Genomic DNA, 25,425 nt, shown 5'->3' with positions numbered 1-25,425 from the left:
AAACTGTGTGTGTTCATTCAGGTCACTGTTCCTGTCTCCATGCCAGGGCAGGAAGCTAGTGTCTCTCAGTGAGTGAAAGCTTCTGTTTTACTGCATCCCAGCAGAAATCCAGTCTGGTGTAAAATCACAATAATCTCCCCTCTGCTATTGTGACCCAAGTGAGAATCAGACCTGCCAAGATAGTGGAAGGGAGAGTGCTTGCTCTCTCCTCTCCCTGGAACTTCATGCCTTCTGCAGCATGCTTCCATCAGGACCACATGGATAACACAAGCCCAGCATGCCTAAAACAGAGATCCTCAGTAGAGCTGGGTGAATAACTAATCTTTTGATTCACTGGTCATTCTGAAAAATAAGAAAAAAATCTGTGTGGGTCAAACAGAATCCAAAAATTGCAATAAATAAATTTTGGTGAATTTAAAAAAAATCCATATCAGGTTGATCCAAAACCTGATTTTTCCAGGAGGAGGAACAGCTGTCTTATAACTTTTAACTGCCTTGTGACTCCAGTTTCTCCTATGCATTCCAGCCAGTGGAGAAGCTTGCTGATGGATGCCTGTTTACAACTGGAGGAATTGTTTAGTTTTTCAGATTTAAATTGCACTTTTCCTTAAATGGGTGTCAAATGTGAATCTGCTGCAGGGATATATCTAGGGCATGTAACGTTGGACGGATTGGTCTAGAATCTTTGATAGCTGTGTAGTCCTGCCCAGTGTCAGAAAGCAATGCTCGAGTGAAAGAACAGTGGCCTTTTAAAGATCCAATATCTTGTGACTGTAAGGGCCATAAAATGAAAGCTTAAATCCCCAGAAAGTGAGTTTACCAGCTGGTGGCTGTGATTCAAATGGACACTTGAGTCACCATGTACTCCATAAACCAGCAGGAAGGGACAACATTATACCTCCTGTCAGAAAGTCCTGCAGATGTGGGATTGGGTATGTCCCATAAGATGTTCCTAGTGGCCAGTTGCCTAGCAGGAGCATGATCGCAGATGGGCTAGTCTGAATCTCTTGGTAGTAGACCGTCTAGTGTAGTTGCTTCGGGGGCATGATTGGGTGGGGTGGTCCACCAAAGGTAGAATTGTTCAGAGACCTCTGAATAAACAAGCTGTTGGTATCCTCCACAAGCCAGGAAGAGACCTTGCTGCCAACAGACAACTTCTGCAAAGCTTGCGTGCCTTCCACCAATATCTTAGAGCAAAGGTCCTGGCCAAGCTCAGATGAGACCATGTTAGAGGACTGTTGCCCATGTTTGGGTGACTGTATCTGATCCCATCAGGCTTCAGGTCTAGCTACATCTGATCACACAGAAGTAGGACACCTACATCCTAGTCTGAGCTTCCCCTTCCTGTCAGCATTTCTCCTGCAAGAGTGGAAACGGAGAGGCATGCTGGTTTTAAATCACTGAAAATGGTAAAGGTTGCTGTCTGTTGATAAGGTGCAAGTGGCATGTTCCCCACAACACTGCTTGATAGCCATTTTCACCTGTTGGCCTGAGTTGAAGGGCAGGTTCCTCTAAAATAAATCTGGAAGGTTTTTCCAGTTGGAAATGTTCACCATCTGGTTTCTCTGAAGCCCTTTTTTTTATAGTGGGGTAATAGTATTCTACTTCAGCTGATGAACTCCTGGCTTTGAGTCAGTTGATAGCTCTGACCTCAGATTACTCCTCTGAAAAATCACTTTCTTGATGGCAGCAACTTCAGTTTAGAGTGAGTGAATTTCCAGCCCTTGTTGCTGATTCACTGTAGTCCCAAGTACTTCATAGTAAGTACAATGCACACATCTTAAATTTCCTCCATAGGCAGTGACCTTAGCCATTTTTTTGGTCAATTTTCCCTCAGTGTGCCCATCCCGATGAAGCCCATCTTTCAAAATGTTTTTACACTGAGCCTGTCACTGTAGTACCTGAGCCCACCTCCAGAAGTTTAATTAATGGAGATATCCCATCTCCTAGAACTGGAAGGGACCTTGAAAGGTCATTGAGTCCAGCCCCCTGCCTTCACTAGCAGGACCAAGTACTGATTTTGCCCCAGATCCCCAAGTGGCCCCCTCAAGGATTGAACTCACAACCCTGGGTTTAGCAGGCCAATCCTCAAACGACTGAGCTATCCCTCCCCCCCCCCCCCCCCCCCAAGTTTGTGGCCTGTCAGCTCTTGTCTATAACCTTCTCAAGCTCCTTCCACTGCCTGTTGTCTGTTATTTTCTTTTCAGATACCCATGAACCAATTTAGCGCCCCACAGGTGGGAATCCCATTGGGATTGCGTATTTGTAGAGGAGAGAGAAGCGCTTACCTGTAACTGTTCTCTGCAGATACACACCCTAATGAGTCCAATGCTCCTCCCCAAAGAATTGGGGCTTCTCTGACTTCTCTTAATCAAAATATGATGGATTTAATAAGCTAGGGGTGCATTTTTATATCTTGCTTTATCACTTACCCTAAACTGCCTCAGCCAAAGTATCTGAGCAAAGGGCCTGACCTCAGTGGCTTAGAACTGACCTGTGGGAGCTCCATGGGGATTTGATTAGTCTCTGTAGGTTACCTTCAGAGGACAGATAAGTACCTATGCCCTGACATTATGTGCTGCAGCTTGTCAAAAGCTTGAGTGTGTTACTGGACTGTAATCTGTGTAGATTTGGGTACAAAGATAGGACCATCCCAATTTTTAATATTCACGTCATAACACCAGTTCTAGTGTTGAAGCAGGGGAAAGGTTCTGAATACTTTGCATAAAGCCATTTCTCCATGGAGTTAATCAGTAACACATGAATCAGATGCAGCCAGAAACTGAATGTGTGTGCGTAAGATAAAGAAGACTGTTTTAAATGAAAAGGTGATGTTGTATTTGCTTTTAGAACAATACAGTATTGACTATTATTTGCGTTGGATTGTACTGACTGGTACTCCATGTGATTAAAAGGAACACTCCGATAATATAAAATCATGATCTTAGAGCTGATCAGAAAATGAGGGGTCTTTTTTGTGGAAAACTTTGATTTTTTTTTTCTAGCAAAAGCTATCGTACTGAAGTTCTGTGAAAAACTGAAATATTTCGACTCAGAAATGCTGCCCTGGTGCTTTATGGGATTTGTAGCTGAGGTGGCTCATGCCCCCACTATCCTCCATGGGCCAGGCTCTCTAATTGGACTACATCTATCATGGTGCATTATGGCTAAGGCTAAGATTTTGTCACCAGATCACAGGCAATAACGAAAAATTTACAGAAGCCAGTCCCTCATTTTTACTAAAAATATCCATGACAAAATGAGGAGCCTGTGCAGCTGCGTGGGGCTGGGAGCTCCAGGAGCCCCCACCACCTCTGGGGGCTGGGAGCTGCGGGGGTTCACCCTGGCACCAGCAGCCACCAGGAGCTCTGGGATTCTCCCCTGCTGGCTAGGAGCGGCAGCCTGGAGTGGCAGCTGGGAGCGGTGGGTCCCCCCTCCCACCTGGGGCAGTGGGGTACCCCACAGCTCCCTGCCTCCACAGGTGGCAGGGGACCCTGCAGCTCCCAGCCGCTCTGGCTGAAGTCACAGAGGTCTTTGGAAGTCACAGATTCCGTGATTAAATCACAGCCTTAATTATGGCGTCCCTTCGTGGTGCTGGGAGTTGTTTTCTCCTTGGCCATGGTACATCATGGGAGATATAGTCTGACCAGAGAGTCTGGCCCAAAGAGGAGAATGGAGACAAGGAGCAACCAAACGACAACTCCCATGAGACACTGAGAGCATATCCAAATAAAAATATTTTGTTTTTTAGGGTGTTTAGATTTTTTGACAAAAAAAGTAAATTTTCTGCAGAAAACGGAACAAAATATTTTGAAAAAAAAAAAGTAAAAAAACTGCCAAAGTTTCAACCGAAATTTTTTTACCAGCGCTACTGGATCTATTGACAGATCTTTGACTATTGTGCAGATTTGTGATAAAACAAATTTGGTTAGTGAGATTCCAAAAAATGAATGATTTGGCAGATTTAGAGTAGTTACATTTTTGTACTGCTAGCCAAGGCTCTTCACTAATACAAAATTTCAGACTCTTGGGTTTTATTTGTACTTAGCCAGTCTGTTTTCACCCAACCAGTCATTTGCAAGAAAAATCGAATTGGATGTGCATTCCTGCCCACTAAATTTTAGCGGACTCCTTTGAGGGGGTTTTTTGTTTGTTTTTTTTAGGAAAAATACTGATGCCCTGTTTTAGGAAAGTAATGGACAGTCATCACTGTTAATAACACTTAAGATATTTAGTTTTCCTATATTTTTCCTTTGTTGGCCATCAATTACAAATCTTTAAATTAGTAAAGTTGGTCAAGATCTCAAATCAGTAGCAAAAGATCTATGTAGACTTCATGAATAGATACTTTTTCAAGAATGCCTTCAACTTAAGATCACGTTTTGCTGTAATATTTTGTCTGCTGTTCTTACAAGTAAGACATAAGTTACTAGCACTAGGAAGAAAATAGAGAAAAATTGTTTTTTTTGGTTTGTTTTTTGTCTTCTGAATCTGTTTACTTTGTGCACTGTGATAGCCCTGTTATAGTCACTCACTTTCCCCCCCTGTAGAGTCAGTTTCCCTTGTTGCATGTGTGGGCCTTCTCCCCTGACAGGGGGAAGAGGAGCATTCTATTAGATTAATAAGATTAATAATACAGTCCGACTATAAAAGCTCAAACTGGCAGCATGTCAGGTGCCAATTGTAGAGCTAAATTTACCTTCTTAAAATTGGTTTGTCTTTACATTGAGACTCTTTAAAACCCAATCTTTGAAAATCAGTCCTTTTACCATTTATCTACCATGGAACCAATCCAGCTGCCCTTGAAGTCCATGGCAGTTGGATTGCATCCTGAATTCAACCCTTCCACATTTGCCTCACCATAGCTCCTGACATTGCATCCACCTAGGGCAGCCATCTCTGCTGCACTGTGTTAAGGGCATTGTCTCCTGTTGCTGAGTAAATCCATGAACCTGAGCTAAGGCTCTGCGAATAAGCAAAAGAGGGGCTGACTTTTTCAAACAGTGCATTTTTAAATGTATTTGTACTTGAGTCTACACAGATCCCCCGTGACTGATCACAGATACTGGTACTGTCTAAGAGCATTGCAGATTGGTTTTTAAAGGTACATTTTCTAAAGAACTATATTTAATCCTTTAACATAGCTGTCTTACTAATGTTTCCAATTTTACTAATGTGAGATGCTCTTGAAAAATGACTCGGCAATATTTTTGCTCTGTTTTTTATATCACAATCCATCTCCAGAGTTCAGTTCTGCTTTATTTTTAATCCGTTTTATTTCATAGTTCTCCTGTACTGGAGGTTTCCAGCACTGCAGAGGAAGGTTCAAAGGAAAAGAATATCTGGCATTTAAGAATTCTCATGTGTTTCTATGCATGTTAGGTTTTCAAGATCCCCTTTTTTATAGCCAAAAATGTTAGGCTTAAAAATGTCAGTCTTTAAAGGGCTTAATTTTGTTATCAGCCTTCCCCAGCCAGTGGCATAAAACAACTAAGGCTATAGCTAGACTTAAAATGCTTACTGCAAGGATGGGGAGGGATTTCCCATTGCTATCGGTAATCCACCTCCCCGAGAGGTGGTTGCTAGGTCAACGGAAGAATTCTTCCATCCACCTAGCGCTGTCTACACCAGGGGTTGGGTCGGTTTAACTGTGTGTCTCAGTGGGGTGGATTTTTCACACCCCTGAGACATAGCTTTGCCAGTGTAACTTTTCAGTGTAGATCAGCCCTTAGGGCAGGGGTGTCAAACTCAATTGCACAGGGGGCCAAAACTCAAAACTCGCGGGCCGAACAGTATAACCATTTATTTAACAGACTAAATATTTATGTTTTTTAACCATTAATATGAACCAAAATACAAGATATCATTCCAAAATAAATACATTTCAACTTAAAATATTTTGCTCTTCATAAAAAAATATCCTGTCAATACAATACATTCAAAATCTGTACATGCTGGAATATTAAAAAATCTGAAAATATAAATAAAAAATTGAATTTAAAGCAAAAGTATAATCATAACAAATCATAACATTCCATTTTCTTGTCCTATTTAGTCAGAGCCTGATACTTGGAGTCTTTTCTTTGCAACAAGTTCGTTTATGTTTTGGGTTAGGTTCTGTGTTGTGAAGATTCTCAGGATCGATTGCAGGTGTTCATCAGTGAGGTGACTCCTGTGTGACGTTTTGTTAATTTTCATCACAGAGAACAGCTGCTCGCACAGATATGTGCTGCCAAACATGGACAGGATTCGAGCCGCATGTTGGCGGAGCTGCGGCATCGCTTCAGGAATGAAGCGAGTGAACTGTGCTGGCCCCGCAGTGTCGTACTTTGCCTTCAGTGTCCCGTTACATTGCAGTTCTATCAGCTCCATCTGCATTTCTACAGGTGCGGTTTCCACATCGACTGCAAATGGGTTGCGAAGCAGCTCGAAGTTACTTTTCTGTGCCTCAAAGTCACTGAAGCGCCGTGCGAACTCAGTGCGCAGCGCGCTGAGTTTTTCAGCAAAGGTGGCATTTGGGAAAACTGTGGCACTTTCTTGGTTCCGTATTACTTGGCAACAGGGAAAGTGAGACAAGTTGCATTGGTGCATTTGTGTCTCCCATAAGCGCAGCTTCACTTGAAATGCCTTCACTGCATCATGCATATCGGTTATTATGTGCTCCTGTCCCTGGAGTTGAAGGTTTAAAGCGCTAAGATGCGACGTTATGTCAGCCAGGAACGCCAACTCACATTTCCACTTTTCATCCCGCAGAACTGTGCAGTCTTTCCCCTTACTGTCCATGAACTGGCAGATTTCCTCTCGCAGCTCAAAGTGTCTTTTGAGAACTTTTCCCCGACTTAGCCACCGGACCTCCGTATGATATGGCATATCGCCAAACTCGCTATCTATTTCCCGCAGAAAAGACTGGAATTGGCGGTGATTTAAACCGTGGGCTCTGATAAAGTTGACGGTTTGTGTTACAGTGTTCATCACATGATCCATTTTTAGGACTTTAGCACTCAGCGATTCCTGGTGTATGATGCAGTGATACACTGTCAACTCACCGGCACAGTTCTCCGCCCGCATCTTTGAGCGCATCCTTCCCACCAGTCCATTTTTTTCACCACACATAGCAGGTGCGCCATCTGTTGTAAGTCCAACGAGTTTTTCCCACGGCAGTTTCATGTCGGTTACACTTTGAAATACATTTCCAAAGATGTCTTCTCCTTTCGTTGTCCCGTGCATCGATTTAATGTCCAGTATTTCCTCTGTTACGCACAAATTGGAATCCACACCACGGATAAATATCGCCAGCTGTGCAGTGTCAGTCGCGTCAGTAGTTTCATCCACGGCAAGGGAGTATGCAACAAAATCTTTTGCTCTTTCAGTCAACTGTGTTTTCAAATCAGTCGCCATCTCACAAACCCGATTAGCAACAGTGTTTCTGCTGAGGCTTACATTTGCAAACGCTCGCGTTTTATCTGGACAAAGGACGTCGCACACTTTCATCATACAATTCTTTACGAATTCCCCCTCGGTAAACGGCCGTCCTGATTTGGCGATCTCTTCGGCCACAATGAAACTTGCTTTCACAGCAGCTTCACTTTGTGATTTTGCTTTGGTGAAAAACGTCTGCTGGGATGTCAAATTCTTCTTCAACTCCTCTACCTTTTGTAGCTTCTGTCCTGCGCTCAGGTTTTTGAATTTGTTCTCATGTTTCGTCTCGTAGTGCCGTCTTAGGTTATACTCCTTCATTACAGCGATATTACTCCCGCAAAGGAGACACACTGGTTTACCTGCAATTTCAGTAAACATATACTCATTCTCCCACCGGCTTTGAAAGCCTCGGTTTTCAGAATCAATTTTTCTCTTGGCCATTGTTGGGGTCTAGCTTTGATTTGATATTAGCGTTGTATACATCAACAGACCGCGAACTTGAACCGCGGCTTGCCGTTGGCGGCAATTGCACTGCATCATGGGATTTGTAGTGTGTGTTATTGGGGCGTCATATCACAGGGCCATTAAAAACAGATATATAAAACGATTTCGCGGGCCGGATATAATTGTATGGCGGGCCGGATGTGGCCCGTGGGCCTTGAGTTTGACACATGTGCCTTAGGGTATGTCTGTGCTGTAACGAGAGGTGTGACTGCAGCATGTGTAGAGATGCGCTAGCTTTGATCTAGCTAGCTTGAACAACAATATCTGTGAAGCCGTGGCAACACAGGCTGTACAAGCCAGCCCAGGACCCTAGGTATGTTCTTGAATGGTTAGCCCATGCTGCCATGGATTCTCAGCTATTGTTATTGGAGTTAGGCTAAATCAAAGCTAGCTCATGTATGTCTCTACACATGCTGCAGTCACACCTCTGATTGCAGTATAGACATACCATAAATTTAGAATTGCAGCTTCCGTTAACTGCAGTGTCCCCTATAATGTAACATTGAAAAGAACTTCCTGTTTGGTTTGGTCAGGTCTCCTGTGCACAGATGTCCTTCTCCGAGGGGACAATGGGAGCTCTTAGACTTCAGGTGACTTTCTTGATGCTTCTTTCTGTGGAAAGCTGTCTGTTCTGTATTGAGCTATTATAGATGTAACTTCTGTGGCTTAGGAGTGTGAAAACTCCTCTAATGGAGGAAGCATGACTTGCCCTGTATCAACAGCCAAGTTCCTTTGCAAATGAAACCTCATGTTGACAGTTCTGAGCTGCCATACTGAAAAGTGACATGGGCAGCATGGAGCCAGTTATACCATACACTAAGGTAGTGTTACACAGCTCATATGCTCGCCTCACATGAGAAGAACCTCAAAGTTTAATATTTCAGCAATGGTTTCATATCTAGTGTAAAATGAATAAATACTTCAGTTAGATCTTTCTTTTATTTTATGCTTCTAGGCCTAGAATAATACCTGATGCAGATTTCTCTGGATTGCATTTAATTCTGCTCTTTACATAATCCTCCTCACTTTATTACTCATTTTAAAGCAAAATTGCTCTCCAGTGAAATTTGCAATTAAACTCATTGTGACTTTTACAAGCTGTCAACAAAAATTCTGCTCATTAGTTTGCATCGTGTGCCAGGTTTTGTGTCTGTGTGTAGGTTATTGGGAAAGATGTTCCAACATGCCTTTTATATGCTCCCCAGTGCAGGGAATGATCAATATAGAGTGCTTGGTACCAGTGCAATAGAGACAAAATATTTATTTTTCAGTCTTCATAGGCCACTTTCCCTTTGCAACAACAGATAATTGTTCTAGGTCTTTATCTATGAGAAGAGAAACTGCTTCTTCCTGAACGATCTCTCTCTGCCTGAGAGGGGTCAGTATTATTCGCTCCATTTTACCTATGGAGAACCTGAGGCACAACGGTTGTGATTTGGCAAGGGCTTGTAGGGAAGCCTGTGGCAGAACTGGGAATCAAATTGAGGGCCTCTGATTCCCAGTCCTGTGCCTTCATTGCAAGTTGATCCTTTCTCCTATTTGTGAAGCTCTTGACAAGCGAGGATCGCACCAGTGGCTTACAATGGAGGGGGAAGAAGGAAAAGTAGCAGGAGGGTTGTTCATGGGCATATGCAACACAAGACAGAGGGACAGTCCAGTTAAATTGCATGAAGCAACACAAATCCTTGTTTAATAATTGAGCCTTCCTGTGTTCCATTGGATTTCTCTGGGTGTCTGGGAAAGCGGAGCAGTGAAGTGGTTTGCCATGTTTTCTGGTGCAGAGAGAAACTCGCCTGCTGTTAACCCAAATGACAATGCCAGTCTGTTGCTTTTTAGAGAAATGTGAACACCTCTTGTTGGTGCCCAGTAGCTTTCAATCCTGTGTGAGAGCAGCTGAGGTGGAGCAACCTCTTTGTAAAGGTTCAGCGTGGGTCCCCTGGCTGGGTTGGTCTAAGAGCATGTGACTGGCAGGTCTGTTACGTTGGCCAGAGACAGAGTAATGTTATACTTGCCAGCAAATTGAAGGGCTGCACACATGTGACAGATCTATTTCTGGGGCTGGGCAGGGTGTAGGGTTTCTGACTGGCTTCTGTTCAGAGGGGATGCAGGAGAGTTTGATGGGACCCCTTCCTGCTGAATTGTTTAGAATTTGTTTGTAAAATGTACTGATCACAGCTTTCGGAATATCACCTAGCTAAACTGGCAATGTGTCTGCCTAGAGCAACAGCCCTGAAGCCAGCAAGGGCTCCAGTCCCCTCAAGCAAACACCAGTATGACTAGAGAAGCCTTGTGATATGCCCTGAAGGTCATGACAAGCTCTCTCAGACCTGTGGAGGAAGCCCCTTCCTCCTACTGAGAATGTGCTCCCAGCACCTTTCCTGGCATTCAGATCTGGGCACTTGGGGCATTCCAGCTGATTCCAGCAGCTGGGGTGGGGCATAAGGAGAGGTGGACTCAGCCAGGCAGGATCCAGCTCTCTAGGGCATCAGAGACGCAAACAGCTTGAATTGCACCTGGAAAGTCAGTGTAATCTCTGGAACTCAGATGTGATGTGCTCTGAGCAAGAGTCCCTGCACAGTAAGGTGGCAAACTCCTTGCCAGGAAGGGATAGAAAAGGCATTCTGGGCTATTATTGCTCCCAGGAAATCCAGGAGCCGCTGAGAAGCCCTTTAACATGGTCCACAGTCTGAAGGGAAAGTGGGAATCTCCTCTCAGCTGAGGGAGAGGAACCCCCTTTGCCATCTGCAGAGACTTCCCCTGTCCATCTCCTCCACCCTCCATAGGCATCATCCCCTCCTTATTCAGAAAGCATCTCTGCTACTTAGGCTGGACCTCTGAGGTGGTAGGCAGCCTCTGCCTTAGGTGCAAGATATACGGCACCATCCAAGGATCTCAAAGCACTTTGCAAATGCTCCTATCACCCCTATGAGGATGGTATAATGCAGAGGAAACTAAGGCACCAAAAGGAGTAGTGACTCTGAGTTAGAGAGCCGGGGAAAGAATCCAGGAGTTCTGACTCCCAGCCACTAGAGCACACTGCCTCCCTCTTTTGTATTCACAAGCTGAGCTTGTATTCTTCCCAAACTTGGCTCCACTGCTCTCCCTCCTCCCTACTGAATAGCTCAGTGTTCTCTGACTGGCTCTGGACAACGGTGCTCTGAGGCACCAGGGTTCCTTTCTTGTTGTAGCTTTGTGTGTAATGCCAAGAAAAAAGGCGATAGAGAATATCTGAGCATTGTCTGCTGTGGGAGGGCTGATCTTCATGTTTAGCAGGCTAATTGGAGTGAATCTGAGCTGGATTGAATAGCTAGATGTCCGGCTTCCTCTAACTGCACTCCCTTGCAAAGAAAAGCAGAAACCAGAGAGGGAGCAGGACCGAGCTGGCCTCTTCATTCCTGATAGGGCAAGGCACATGTCCACTTCTCTCTACAGCTCTATTCCCACCCCCTCAGGTGGTCTCAGTAGTAAGCCTTTTCACTGCTCTGGCTCCTTTCACCTGGGGACCTCAGAACAGTCTGCACTCCTTGATTAAGGCAGTCACTCTTGAGAGGTTGGCAGTGGATCTAGGGGAATGCCTTACCCCACCTCTGAAATGAGGTAGGATACCAGTGCACAAGCAGCTCCATACAAGAGGCTTTTGGGAGAGGCTGTCTCCAGAGAGGCTTACCGGCACTTGGCTTGGAGATTTCAGACATGAAATCTAGGTAAACAGAATACCTCAGCTCCAACATACTGACTTTCCATTGTCAATCGGTGCTGGTGACAAGTCTTGGACTGATAGCCCTGGGACTTTTCCACAGGACAAGGCAGTGTGGTCCCAGACAGAGCTTGTACTGCCAATTTGTCTCACCCCTGCTGCAGTAAAGAGGGGAGGGGAGTTCAGTCTCGTGATCCAGTCACTGCTTTTGCCTCTGCTGAGACTGCCTGCATGGGAGTCAGGTAGTGCTAGCTGTGGTTGTTTGTGCACTGGCAACCAGCTGCCACAACTTTGTGCTTGAATTAGAACTGAGGAAGGATGGTCTGGTGGCTAGAGCACTAGCCTGAGACAGGAAGGGTCAAGTCCCTGCTCTGCCACAGACTTCTTGTGTGATCTTGGGCAAGTCACTTAGTCTCTCTGGGCCTCAGTTCACCCATCTGTGCAATAAGGATGACAGCCCTGCCCTGCAAGGATAAATACATTAAATTGTGAGGTGCTCAGATACAATAGTGGTACACCTCTACCCCGATCTAACACTGTCCTCAGGAGCCAAAAAATCTTACTGCGTTATAGGTGAAACCGCGTTATATCGAACTTGCTTTGATCCGCTGGAATGCGCAGCCCCACCCCCCGGAGCACTGCTTTACCGTGTTATATTGGGTCGCGTTATATTGGGGTAGAGGTGTATGTCTTTATCTGGCCTCCATGAAATGGGTCTGTGCAAATGGATTCTACAAACTGCCTTTGAAATCCCAGCAGTGTAAATAGTGTGGCTGGCATCATCTGCCTTGCCAGGGAAAGATGGGAGCAGATGCTAGAACAAGCTGAGGGGAGGGAAAACCTTGCTTTCCCCAGTCAGCGCCCAGGCAGACAGACAAGCTGGAAGAACTGTTCCCTTCTACAGCTAGCTCTGTGGGAGGCAAATAGTCATGTTCACTTCCTGTAACTGTAGGCTGTCAGGGAGGGTTGCGACAGAGTCTGTCACCTCTGTGCTAGAGAGACTTCTGTGGAGATCTGCTGGTAACTCTGTCCTCCCTGCTGTAGGGTGAAATGCGCTGTAATTACACCCACAAATGAAACTGTGCGGGATCCTGGGAGGATGCAGTGTGAACTGCAGTGCTCTGCCTGAGCCCCCGATGGCTCATCTGGAGCTGGGCTGTACCTGCAGAACATGAGAGGCTTTTGTCTTGATTACATTCCCAGCAAATGGAGGAGAGGCTGTTAACTGGACTCTGCTAATTAGAGTGGGACTTTTCCTGGGGGCAGATATTAACTGAGTCAACTCCAGTGTCTTCCTGCAAAGTCCTGTGGTAATCATAATTCATTCTTAGAGCACTTCACAAACAGGAACAGATCCCCATAGTACCATGTGCAGTGGGAGTATTTTACAGATGGGGAAACTGAGACAGAGGTTAAGTGACTTGTCCAGGCCACCACAGTGGGTCTCTGGCAGAACCAAGATAAGACCTTGGGAGCTCCTGGCCCACTGAGCAATTCTGCTGCCTCCCTGTGTAGAGTGTGCACTGGTGCTGCCTACTATGCTTGTGCCTCAGGCTCTCATACAAGAGAAGGTTAAACAACCACCTAGGCACTGCAAACTTCCCCTTTTAGCAAACACCCTGAATGTGCCAAATCACTTCCAGGAGCCTCTCCTACCCTTCGTTCTCCCCTCACCTGTCTTCAAACAGTGCCGCAGCTGCTGTGCTATCCTAGCTGTGTGCTGTCCCAATGCAGTGGGGGGATAAGCCCAGAGGAAAATGACAGTCCAGTGCAGTTGTTCCAGGTTGCAAGCAGCTGTCCCCACAACAGAGGCTGAAATCTCCATAGTCTGTTCATGATGCTCATCCCATCAGACTTCTCCTGCATCTGCTGCTGAGCACTGTGCTGTACTGCTTGGGGCTATTAGTCCGCTCCCATCTTTTGGACACTCAGGCAAATAGAATAATGCTGATAATGGCAGGATAGGTTAGGTTAGGTCAAAATGATTGGGAAGCTGGACTGATAGAAACACACAGCACAGGCCATTCCGAGTTGTTCCAATTTACCATCATGCTTTTGACTCTCCAGTAAAGCATTTCAGAGTTCATCACCGTGTCTGATGTGATCATCTGCCTAGGTCTTTCTAGTCTACCTCATCTGAAGGTGGCTGAACCTGCATCTTAACAATGTTGAGTTAAAATGCCCTGCTCAGCTGAGTCAGATTATGTGCTAACGTCCTTCTCCACTCCCGACCTCACCTCCTCCATCAGCCTGGGAATGCAGCTGAGTCACTCCTGCTCCAGTCCTGGGCCTGCTCAGTACCAGTGGGGTGGGTGAGAGGAGGGGGCTGCAGCTGGGGTGCTGAGTGTACAGTGCTATGTCTGGTTGCCCAAGCTGCTGAGATGTTTGGTACATGATGCTATGAAGTGCTTCAGAGAGGTGCAGCATTGATGGCTCCACCACAGCAGCTGCCCCAGAAGTGTAGCAGTGACTAAACTTGAGGGGCAGGACATCAGCTCAGTAAGCTCTCTGCAGATGCAGCTATTGCTCAACTGTTCGGTTGAAGTGATGCCAGGAAACAGCTACATTTTGTAATAAAACACATTTGTACCACTGGCAGGGAGACAGATGCTCCAGTGCCATGAGCAGAGGGCTCCTGAGAACTTACCCATGTGCACTTTTCTTGGTCTTGCTTGTCACAGAGTGCAGCCCCTCATTCAGCACAGCTAGAAAATGCCATATGCAAAGCCCTTCACAATGCTCTGATTATGGGTGTGACCCACTGACAGTGTTTGGGCAGGGAATGTTCCCTTTCCATTTATTTGTATTTCCAAATCAAACTGCTTCTGATTCTGGAGCCTGCTGGAGTTCATCGGTGGAGACCAATGGCTATTTTTAACCTGTTTCCCCATCGGCTGACAATTGCAGAGATGCGTACCATGAAACTTAGTTTTCTTCTTCGAGTGCTTGCTCAGATCGATTCCAATAATGTGCACGACTGTTGGAAAGTTTTTTCCCCTAGTAGCTACCCGTCGGGTCGGCTGTGGAGTCCCTGGAGTGGCACCTGTATGGCTCTCAATATATGACCCTGCCGACCCGGTGCCCCCTCAGTTCCTTCTTACCGCCCGTGACGGTCGTTGGAACTGTGGCGTCTTGCTCTGGTATTCAGGTCTTTGTACCAGTATAGCCTGCTCCTGTACAGAAAGGGAAATAAGATGTACCAGTGTCAGGCACCTTTATACCTGTGTGTAACTGTGTCCACACTATGGATGTATCCATATAAAAACATCAGTAAAAACTCGCCTTCCCAACTGACAGTTAAGCTGAGATACAAGTTACATATAAACCAGGCCTAAGTATAAGTCAAGCCTAAGTATCAGATGCCACAGCACGGAAACCTAGTGAACGGTGTGCCCTGTACATCCCCCTGCTCTTTTGTGCCATGGAAAATGGCTGCTCCTGTCAAAGCCCTGGCCTTGGGTGCAGCATGGGAGGGCCGAGTTACCTCATCTCAGTGCTTTTCTGGCAGTCCCTGAGGCAATGGTTGCAGCACTGCCAGCTGCTGCCATAAACCAACAGTTGTAACACTCCCTATGTTTGGATAAACAGCCAGGATATTTACTAAACTCTCTCAAACTGGCTGGACAAAGGAGTATCCAGATGGATGCCAGCTAAACCAGTTTTCTTGCTCAATTATTGTAACAAGAAACTGGTCCTGACTGGTCTGCTCCTGCTGCACCATTCAGTATGGTAGCGTCACAGCAGTGATATTGATCTGGGGCAGGTGTCTGTAAAATAAAGTGTTTAATTCAGGGTCTAGGAAGCGTTGTAAATCTGTGTGGCCCAGAGTGGAGTGATGCTACTGGGACCAGGGAATGGATTTTGAGCGGGCTTTGTAAGAAGTGTAGAGCCAGGGTGGTCTCGGAGTGAAGGTGCAGTGCTGGACTTCTGGGTTCTGGTCTCGATGCTGCTGTACACTTGCTGGCTGAATGAGGGCAAGTCACTTAAACCCATGCTTTCAAACATGGTCACTGGTTAGGGACCTAATAGACACACTGGATTTTTTTGTTTTTGAAGATGCTGAGTCTCCACCTTTCCTCACTGAAGGTGTTGAGTACCTCAAGGTGTATCAGGTCAAGCTCCTGTAACGAGTACCCTCATTTGCCGATGTGGGCATCTGTCTCGGCATCTTCCCCTGTGCAGTGAGGAGACCTGAGAGGCAGAGGGTCTTGCGTTTGTAGAGTGCTACAAGTGAGATCCTCGCATGAAAGGTGCTATCACAGAACAGTGTGTTGACATTTTGCTTTCTGTGCCTGATGTACAATTCAGTGTGACACAAATCAGAAGCCAAAACTAACTGGCAGAGACCTCAGCCATTGGCCATGCATTCTCATGCTGCACAATATTTGCACAGACCTGACTGCAACCCTTCTGAACTCTCCTCCTGTTTCCCCACAGTGTACGTTGTGGAAGAGCAGAGAAGGGACAACACCGGGGAGAGTACCTGCCTGACCGCGTGTTGGACTGCTCTGTGCTGCTGCTGCCTTTGGGACATGCTGACTTGAGTTCCACAGGAAGTCACCACTGTCAATACCTCTAACTCAGAGTGCTATGCATTCTAATGTGATCTCTCTTGTTCTGACGTCTTTCTATCCATGTAATCAATGATCCGCTTTGCACAGCCGACAGTCCATGTCTGATGTAGCTCTAGCACCATGGTGGTGTTTGCACTCCTTTAATTTAGTGAAAGGAAATCTCTTCGTAATGTATGTCTAAGATTTTTATTATATTTTAAAGAATGTGCTAAATGATATTTTTTTGGCCAAAGGCTTCACTATTACGCAATGTGTGTTTATCATTTTAAATTTTACCTTTCTTGGAAATGGAGAAATATGCAATAATTAAAGTCAATGACTGATTTTTTTCTTTGCTAGTTCCCACTTCTGTTTCAATAAATTTGTCAGATACAGATTGGCTGTGTGTCAGGTATGTGATATGTTGCTTTAGTTTTGTTCCCCATGACACATTGCACCTACTCTGAAAATACAACATGGCAGTGACGGAGCTCCCTGCTTAACTGGCCCCCAAGAGCCTCACGGGAGTTTGTGCTGCGGGAACTGCTAATTGTCTCCCTGACTGCAGTACAGAAATCCTGGATGTGTGTGTGATGAGCTAAGAGACAATTACTGTGGCACCAGCGCCCATTTTCCATCAACAATATTGCTGTTGTGTAAGTACTAACAGCACAGTGAAATCAGACTTTAAATGACCACTCAAATGACTCATGCCAACTGTTTCCAGCAAAGGTGGAGGGGAAGTTTGTGGAGGGAGCTGGGAGATGCTTTGAAGTGGTCTCTAGACAGGAGGTTGCCTAATAAGACAACTTAAATATTTTATTTACATTTGGCCTTTTTGCAGTAGGTTGGGATGGAGACATCTCACTCCTCAGGTGCCACATCACAAGAGCCACCCCCACAATTGACTCAGGTTCAGCCCCCCTGTTGGTAGGCTCAGCAGAGCAGCTGAGGGCGGGATCGGCCCGAAGACAGCTGAACACCCCCCTAATATCACTCTGAGGCTGGGTGAGGCTTGTGAGCAATAAACGTGAAGGGAGCTTGTGCTAGATCCGCCCTGGGACTAGCCTCTGACGTTCTCTGGGACGTGACCAGCTTTATTTTGGCCAGCACTAAATTCGTTCAACGAATGTTAAATTTGCTGCTGTATTTCTCCAGTGTCGGAGACACTAGGTATTAAATTACCAGCACGAAGAGTATTATCCAGCAGCACTACAAAGCTCCACCCAAGGATGCTGCAGCCTCTTTAGGACAGCTGGTTCGCTGCCCAATATCCTCTGCTCCTCCTAAGTAGAACTGAGTCAAATTCCTGAGAGTATTGTGTGGTAACCCCCTTGTTAGAAAGTTAATGATGAGGCTAAAATGGCAAAGACTTACAGAGGGCAGCCAAATCTGTATTTTGAATCTTTCCGCTTCAGTCCCCTTGGGCACAGCTCCTCTGCTGGTTGCCTCTTGCCAATCTATCCATATCAACTCCTTGCAGCAAGAACTGTCTCTTAGGGTATGTCTACACTGCAATTAAAAACCTGCAGCTGGCCCTGTTTAATTGCAGTGTAGATGTTAAGACTCAGGCTGGAGCCCAGGCTCCAGGACCCTGTGAGGTGGTAGGTCCCAGAACTCAGGCTGCCTGAACATCTACACCACAATTAAACAGTCCCTAAGCTTGAGCCGCGCAGGTGTAGTGCACTGTAGACGGACCATTCATTCCATGTTTGCTCAGGGCCTAGTGCAATGGGTTCTAGTTCATGACTAGGCTCCTAGATGGTACCACAATACACACAATGAATGTTTAAAGAAGCCATCACTTGCTGATGTCAGGAATTAAAGATAATCTCAGAATATGGTAACCAAACTCACTGCTATTATACTTCGCAGGGTATTGGATCATTTTCATTAGCGTGAGTAGCAATGAAATCATGTAAACTCACTTGAGATGTGTAGAGCCTATGGAGTCTGGATTTGGCCCCAGTTAGCATCCTAGCTTATCACAAACCTTGAGACAATGTTCAGGAGACAAGATTTTTAAATTTTCTCTCATGGTGACATTTGGCTGGTGCAAAGAACCAGGCTGTGGATTAATAGCCCAGGAGGGTTTATTGCCTAAGCCTGATTTTAGTGTTTGGAATTTCAGTTCTGCTCGCAAGAAGGCCAAGTGAAATTCTCTTCTTTCAAAAAAACAAAAAACTGCGTATCAGCTCAAACATGCCAAAGCCCTGGATCGGTGCCACGCAAAGCAAAAGAAATTGTTTCAAAGGCATGCAGTTTAAGCTGTCCTGTTTACCATTAAAGCAAAACATTTCCCAGTACAGATTTCATGGTCTTAATTTTTAATGAACTAATAAGTTCAGGGTTTGAGTGCAAAGTTGCGGTCGTTTATATTGTCATCCACATTTAACACATGAAAAGCTTTTAAAGTGATGCTTCCTTCGACTGCAGGGGCACAGGAAATGGCTTTTGCGGTCTTTCTTTGTATTAGAGGCTTGGTTACAGTTTCAAGCCTGCAGTTAGGTCCATTTAGGCCTGATAGTATGATAGGGGCCTAAATGAGCATTTAGGATGAATGGAGCAGAGGTGGGTCTCCAAGAACAATCCCCTGCATTGCCTTTAAATCCTGATTTGAGGCCTTCAGTAACTCAACCAGGGGGTTATTACAGGAGTGGGTAGGTGAGGGTCTGTGGCCTGCGATGTGCAGGAGGTCAGACTAGATCAGGGTAGGCAACCTATGGCATGCGTGCCGAAGGCGGCATGCGAGCTGATTTTCAATGGCACTCACACTGCCCAGGTCCTGGCCACCGGTCTGGGGGGGTGGGGGGAGGCTCTGTATTTTAATTTAATTTTAAATGAAACTTCTTAAACATTTTAAAAACCTTATTTACTTTACATACAATAGTTTAGTTATAAATTATAGACTTATAGAAAGAGACCTTCTAAAAACTTTAAAATGTGTTACTGGCACGCGAAACCTTAAATTAGAGTGAATAAATGAAGACTCGGCACACCACTTATGAAAGGTTGCCGACCCCTGGACTAGATCATGATTAGGGACCTACCTACCAAATTCACAGCCATGAAAAATGCATCACGCACCATGAAATCTGGTGTCCCCCTGTGAAATCTGGTCTTTTGTGTGCTTTTACCCTATCCTATATGGATTTTAGGGGGGAAACCAGCATTTCTCAAATTGGGGGTCCTGACCCAAAAAGGCGTTGCAAGGGGCTCATGGTATTGCCACCCTTACTTATGCATTCAAAGCTGGGCGCCCATCGAGTGGCTGCTGCTGACTGAGGGCCCAGCTCTGCAGGCAGCAAAAGAGAAGTAAGGGTGGCAACACCATACCATGCCATCCTTACTTCTGCGCTGCTGCTGGCGGTAGTTCTGCCTTCAGAGTTAAGTTCCCAACCAGGAGCCGCCACTCTCCAGCTGCCCAGCTCTGAAGGCAGCGCCGCCACCAGCAGCTGCACAAAAGTCAGGGTAGCAATACCGCAACTGCCCCCACAAAACTCCTTTTTGGGTCAGGACCCCTACAATTACAACACTGAAATTTCCGATTTAAATAGCTGAAATCATGAAATTTATTATTTGTGAAATTGACCAAAGTGAACAGTGAATTTGGGAGGGCCCTAATCATGTCTGGCCTTAAAGTCTATGAACAACATTTTTAAAGCTAAAGCAGATTCAGGCACTTGCTGAGGGGAGGCTGTGATCACAGCTGTGCTGAAACTTCATTTTTGTTTGGGTCTGTTTGGGCCCAGTGCACAGTCCCCTGGATTTATACTGAACGCTCACTGTATTTTGGCAACTTAGTTGCAGTGAGCCAGGCCCCAGCAAGCTGTCTGGGTCACAGAAATTGAACTGCAGCCAGCGATGTTTGCAGCAGGATGCAGTTGAGGGGGGGCTGTTTCTGGGTCCTGGGGCTTATAGCGGGGTCTTGGAACTGGAAGGATTTTTAAAACTCACCTTAACCGCTGAAACAAATGGCACTAAGCCCAGTGCTGTGCCCAGGAGGTCACACGGACTTCCTGTTAGGCAGCCTGCCCTCCCTGGGCATGCAGTCGGTCTCCATAATCTGGTGTCAAGCATGAATGAGGAATAAGGGAGGGAGTCCGGGTCTCTGGCATGCTGACTCCCAGCAGGGGTATCCCAACCCCAGGCAGCAAAGCCCCTTTTGGCCACTCTGCTGCAGCTGCTCTTTGAGAGGTGCAGGTTTGGTTTCTCTTCTAGGGTTAATCCTGGGGGAATTCTGCACCAAAAAAATTAAAAATTCTGTGTACAATATTTTAATATTCTGCAAAATGCTGCATATTTTATTTGTCAAAATAACAGTATCTAATCACACTAGTTTCAGTTATTTTGGTAATTTATTTCAAAATATCAATCAGCGACTATGTAAATACAGAGACACAAAAAATTCCTCCAGGAGTAGAGAGTTAAGGAAACCCCTATGCCAGGGGTGGCCAACCTGAGCCTGAGAAGGAGCCAGAATTTACCAATGTACATTGCCAAAGAGCCACAGTAATACGTCAGCAGCCCCCACACACCAGCAACCCCACCAATCAGCGCCTCCCCACACCTCCCGATCAGCTGTTTCGGGGGGGGGAGGAGCGAGGGCATGGCAGGCTCAGGGGAGGGTGCAGGAAGGGGTGGAGTGAGGGGTTGAGCAGTGAGCTCCCCCCGGCACATTGGAAAGTTGGCACCTGTAGCTCCAGCCCGAGTCAGTGCCTATACAAGGAGCCGCATATTAACTTCTGAAGAGCCGCATGTGGCTCCGGAGCCACAGGTTGGCCACCCCTGCCCTATGATAACCCAGTTCCTGCTTCTCTGCCCCTGCCCCCCAGAGCCCAGTAGGGCGGCCAGACACCCACACCCCCTTCCCCCAGAGTCCAGCTGTGGGGCCCTCCCTGCCCAGACACTCTCACCCCAGAGCCCAGGGATCCAGAGGGAGAAACAACCTGATGCTGGTCCCAGGCTTGCGCCACCCCTTCCTTCAAGGCATGCTGGGAACTGCAGCTTCCGGGAAGCCCCCACTCCCTCCCCCTCCCCTCGGCAGTGTCTTCTACTTGCGAGCTGGGCTCTGCTTCCAGCGGTCCCTAGTAGCGGCCAGCAGCTCTGCAGCCCATTTCCATGGAGGAAAAGGAAATTATGCACAAAAGCCATTAATTTCTGCACAAATTCTGCATATGCAGAGGTGCAGAATTCCCCCGGAGTATAGGGTGCTCATGGGTTGGGCTGCGGGGAGAGGGAAATTTGCCATGGGAGCAGCCGGGGGGACCCTCCAGCAGAGAATTAGTCACTGGAGCCAGGGGCCCAGACTCTGGTTGAAGAAGCTCACTGTGCGCCCACAACGTCCACACTGCAAGGCTGAGCCCTCTGTCCTGGGGCTGCCAGTTCAGCCAGCCAGCTTCTGTCAGATTGGATGAGACGTTGTGCCCCCTGTCATGCCTCCATGGTTCTCTCCTTATTCCCAGCTGGATTTCCTGGTGGAGAACATTGCAGGTGCTGGGGCCTCTCACTCAACCGCTGCAGTACAGCTGAGCAAATAATTGGCTGATTTGGTGGTTGAACTTGGTGGGGAGAACACGGCTCATTTCAAACCCACATGGAATTTGTCCAGGTCCCGTCCAAAAAGGAAAACGCCAGGAAACGCCCTTTGGGTGAAATGATGGGGTTTGACTTGATTTGAAGTGACATTTTCTAACTGAAATTTTTACATGTAGATTTGAAACAATTTTGACATCCCCCCCCAAAAATTCAGCTTTTTCAGGCTGAACTTATTTGCTGAATCTGAGCTGAATTCAGGGATAGTTTTGTGGGCCCCAAAATGCACTTTTCAGTGAATTTACTATTCCCAGCTCTATTTTGGAGTAAGTGTTCTCAGCCAGCAGTGCCCCGGTGGGCTGTCCTGCCTTTCTCACACTGCCCAGAAAGACCAGGCCATCGGCAAAAAACAGACGTCATCCTCAGAGGGAGAAGGGGAAAAGCCTCATCCACCAATTTGGGCATCTGGTTGGAGGCTGGTACCTGGCTGCTCCTCCCAGGAGGAGGAGCCTGGGGAGGTGGGAGTGGAGGCTGTTTCCCAGCAAAGACGACTCAAGGAACTTTTGCCCCAGTTGTACCTTCCCCTCTGCCTGTTTTATCTTCAACCATGATTCTGCTTCCTAACCTTCAGCTGGAGGAAGAGGGGCCACCCCCACTGCATGTCTGCTCTGGTCTGGCCAGAGCACCCACCAAATGGAGCTCCCACCTGAGCCTGAGAAGGAGCCAGAATTTACCAATGTACATTGCCAAAGAGCCACAGTAATACGTCAGCAGCCCCCCAGCAGCTCCCACCACCCACTCCCAGTGCCTCCCACCTACCAGTAGCCCCGCCAGTCAGCGCCTCCCCATACCTCCTGATCAGCTGTTTCATGGCATGCAGGAGGCTCAGGGCAGGAGTGGAGTGAGGGCACAGCAGGCTCAGGGGAGGGGGCGGGAAGGGGTGGAGTGGGGCAGGGCCTGTGGCAGAGCCAGGGGTTGAACAGTGAGCACCCCCCGGCACACTGGAAAGTTGGCGCCTGTAGCTCCAGGACCGGAGTCGGTGCCTATGCAAAGAGCCGCATATTAATTTCTGAAGAGCCGCATGTGGCTCCAGAGCCACAGGTTGGCCACCCCTTTTCTAGCCCATGTGAACACTGTTAGCCAAGTAGCTGGGCCTTTCTTTCTCTCGAGACCCATTTAGGTGACCTCTTCCCTCACCTGGCAGCCGTGTGGGTGCTGGGCACTTGCTGTTGGGGGGGAGGTACCATGTATCCATTCCTGTTGTGGAGGGCTCACGTGCTTTCCTGTAACAGCCTAGTCCAAACAGCTGCTCAGATCCTGGCTCTGCTGGGGCGGGAGTGTTTAAGAAGCCGAATTTGGGCAGCATTCGGCATGAGCACAGGGGATCTATTTATAGACGATAAAGCCAACAACTCCGTGTTCCCTTTCCCCTGATCCCCATAATCCGTCCCCGTGACACAGGCAGCATCTTCATTGCATCTACTAATGGGCTCGGTTCTCAGGCATGCATATTTCATCCCCATCCCCCTCCTGTGCAGAAAAAACATGGTCCCGGCAGCCAACCTTGTAAGCTGATCACCCAGAGCAGCCCTGAGGCTGCGGGCCGCAGGGTGAGATCCCAAAACACGGGTCAGAAAAGCTATGGCAGCAGGGAATGTTGGGGGCCCAGCCAGAGCACCCACCGAATGGAACTCATAGCCTGCCCAGGGCATGTCAGGGAACCCCTGGCTCCTGGCACAATACTTACTCAGAGAGAAGCTACGTGGTGCTGCCAGCAGCACGAAGCCCAAGAGAACTGCAGCTCCTATTTAGCAGGGAACACGCTGGAGCTGGGCAAATATGGCAAAACAGAGTCCCACCAAGTCCGGCTTCATTTCCTAATGACTCTGCCCCAGGCACGTTCCTGCCCCGCGAGGGAGCGAGTTTCACTGCACAGAAAGCAAATGTCGGAGTCTCCCCCCACGCTGTCCAGCCACTCAGCCCAGCAGTGGCCTGAGGCAATACCATGTGACTTCTCAGACCATCCAGTCCCAGCTGGGCAGCTCAGTGGGCATGCAGGGTGTGTGTAATCGCCCCGTAGTGTAAAATGCTCTAGAAGATTCTTGTTGAGTAAATGTGAGGCAAGCTCGCTTGCCCAGTGAACCTGCCACCAGGAGAACAGATGATGCAAGTGTTCACAGAGAATTCAACCAGCGCTTGCCTTACCCTCACTGCCCTGCCCTAAACTCAGCGAGTGGCAATGGCCATTCAGGAGGCATCCAGCGCTCTCCTTCATTAAAATAAGCACCCTGCTCTCCTGGCCCGGCTCTGTTGCCCTGCCTGAGGCCAGCGTCCTGCACCGCTAATGTGCATTCGATCCCCAGCGCAGTGACAGCAGAGTTTCTAGTCTCAGGATACGAAGAGCTCCAGGCTTTTCATAATCTTGGCAGGAAGCCAGGGGGTGTCTAAACAGAGGGGACAGAATTCAGTAAACACCCAAGGGACTATTGAGGCCCTAGGAGCTGCCCCTCGTGACAGCCACGGCTGCCATGCCACCTGGGGCGGGCAGCACTGGGTGGCACTGGAGAGAGGTAAACGCTCCCCGATTTAATGCAGTGTAATGCCAGGGACTTCCATGGAGTCACAGCTGATTGATAATGGCAGCGCAGAGAGCAGGAGGGGGCCTCTGACAAGGCCTTGTTAAGCTTGCAGAGCTAAGCACTGACATAATGTCAGAGAAATTTCCAACTCTCCCCACCCCCTTAATGCCCCTGGCTTTAGCCTGGCCTCCTGGAGTTCATTTCTTGCCCTCCCGCCGCCCCCCCCCCAGCCCTCCTGGCTCCAGCACCGTTCCCCACGCTGGTTTTGTGCATCTCTTGCTGCTTTTTGCAGCACTCAGCAACACCCAATCTTGTACTGAGATGAGGAAATAAGGGACTATTGGCAATCGTATCGCCTCCTCGCCCTGCCCACCAGCCTTGACTCTGAGCCACAGCCTCAGTGGGGTGTAGGCAGGGACCACTTCCATGAGCCAGTCATGCTTGGCTGCTCTGCTGAGCTGGCCAATAGGGGCCCAGAAAGGGCCAACAGGTTGGTGCTAGCGTCCACATGGGCATTCCTACTGCATCTGAGCACCTGGCCATGGGCGCTGCACTGAGAACCTCCCACCCTTATCCAGCAAAGGCTAGAGCTGAACCTAACGGTGGCCATGGGCTTGTCCAGTCACTGGGTCAAGGTTACAGCCTTGGCCCACAGCCCAAGTGCCAGACACGACCCCTAGCTGAAACCCTTACTCTCAGATGCTGAGCTAGCGCTACGCTATGCCCATGCTGCCCAGCATGGCAGGGAACAATGGGTTCGTGGTTAGTGTTCAAAGCTGCAGTGGTGAGTGCCACTCGGCTCTGGCAGACAGAAAGGGCCCAGCACCTGGCCCCAGCACCCCTAACAAGCAATTGTTCCACTTCCCTGGCGGGGCTAGACAGCCAGAAACAACTCCAAGCCAATGCCTGAGGCCGTCGAGTGTGACCACCCAATGCTGCACTGCAAAGACAAGGAGCAGAACGGCTCAGTGTCCCTTGTGCCTGCCCCAGCAGGACATGGTGGCTGTCCAGGGGCTCCAGGGAGCGCCAGCCACGTCCAGCAGCTGGGGTAGAAACACCTGACTGCTCCCAGCTCGGACGAAGGACCCACAGCTGCAGCCACAGCCGGCGCTGGGAACCCTGCTTTTTTACTGCTGGG

The 25,425-nt window shown here is 47.8% G+C and overlaps 1 protein-coding gene across 1 annotated transcript in view; it reads left to right on the top strand.

Annotated features, from left to right (window-relative positions):
- The window catches only part of CYSTM1 (cysteine rich transmembrane module containing 1), a 44,899-nt gene extending 28,331 nt beyond the window's left edge, over positions 1–16,568 (top strand). Inside the window, exon 3 of the mRNA XM_065555853.1 lies at positions 16,058–16,568. Within this exon, the coding sequence (XP_065411925.1) occupies positions 16,058–16,164 (107 nt within the window). The 3' untranslated portion in view covers positions 16,165–16,568. The remainder of the gene's footprint in view (positions 1–16,057) is intronic.
- The last annotated feature ends 8,857 nt before the right edge of the window (positions 16,569–25,425 follow it).

This window comes from Chrysemys picta, chromosome 8 (genome assembly GCF_011386835.1).
Source record: "Chrysemys picta bellii isolate R12L10 chromosome 8, ASM1138683v2, whole genome shotgun sequence".
Lineage (NCBI taxonomy): Eukaryota > Metazoa > Chordata > Testudines > Emydidae > Chrysemys > Chrysemys picta.
The sequence above is the reverse complement of the archived record's forward strand: the minus strand, read 5'-3'. Positions and strand labels throughout refer to the sequence as shown.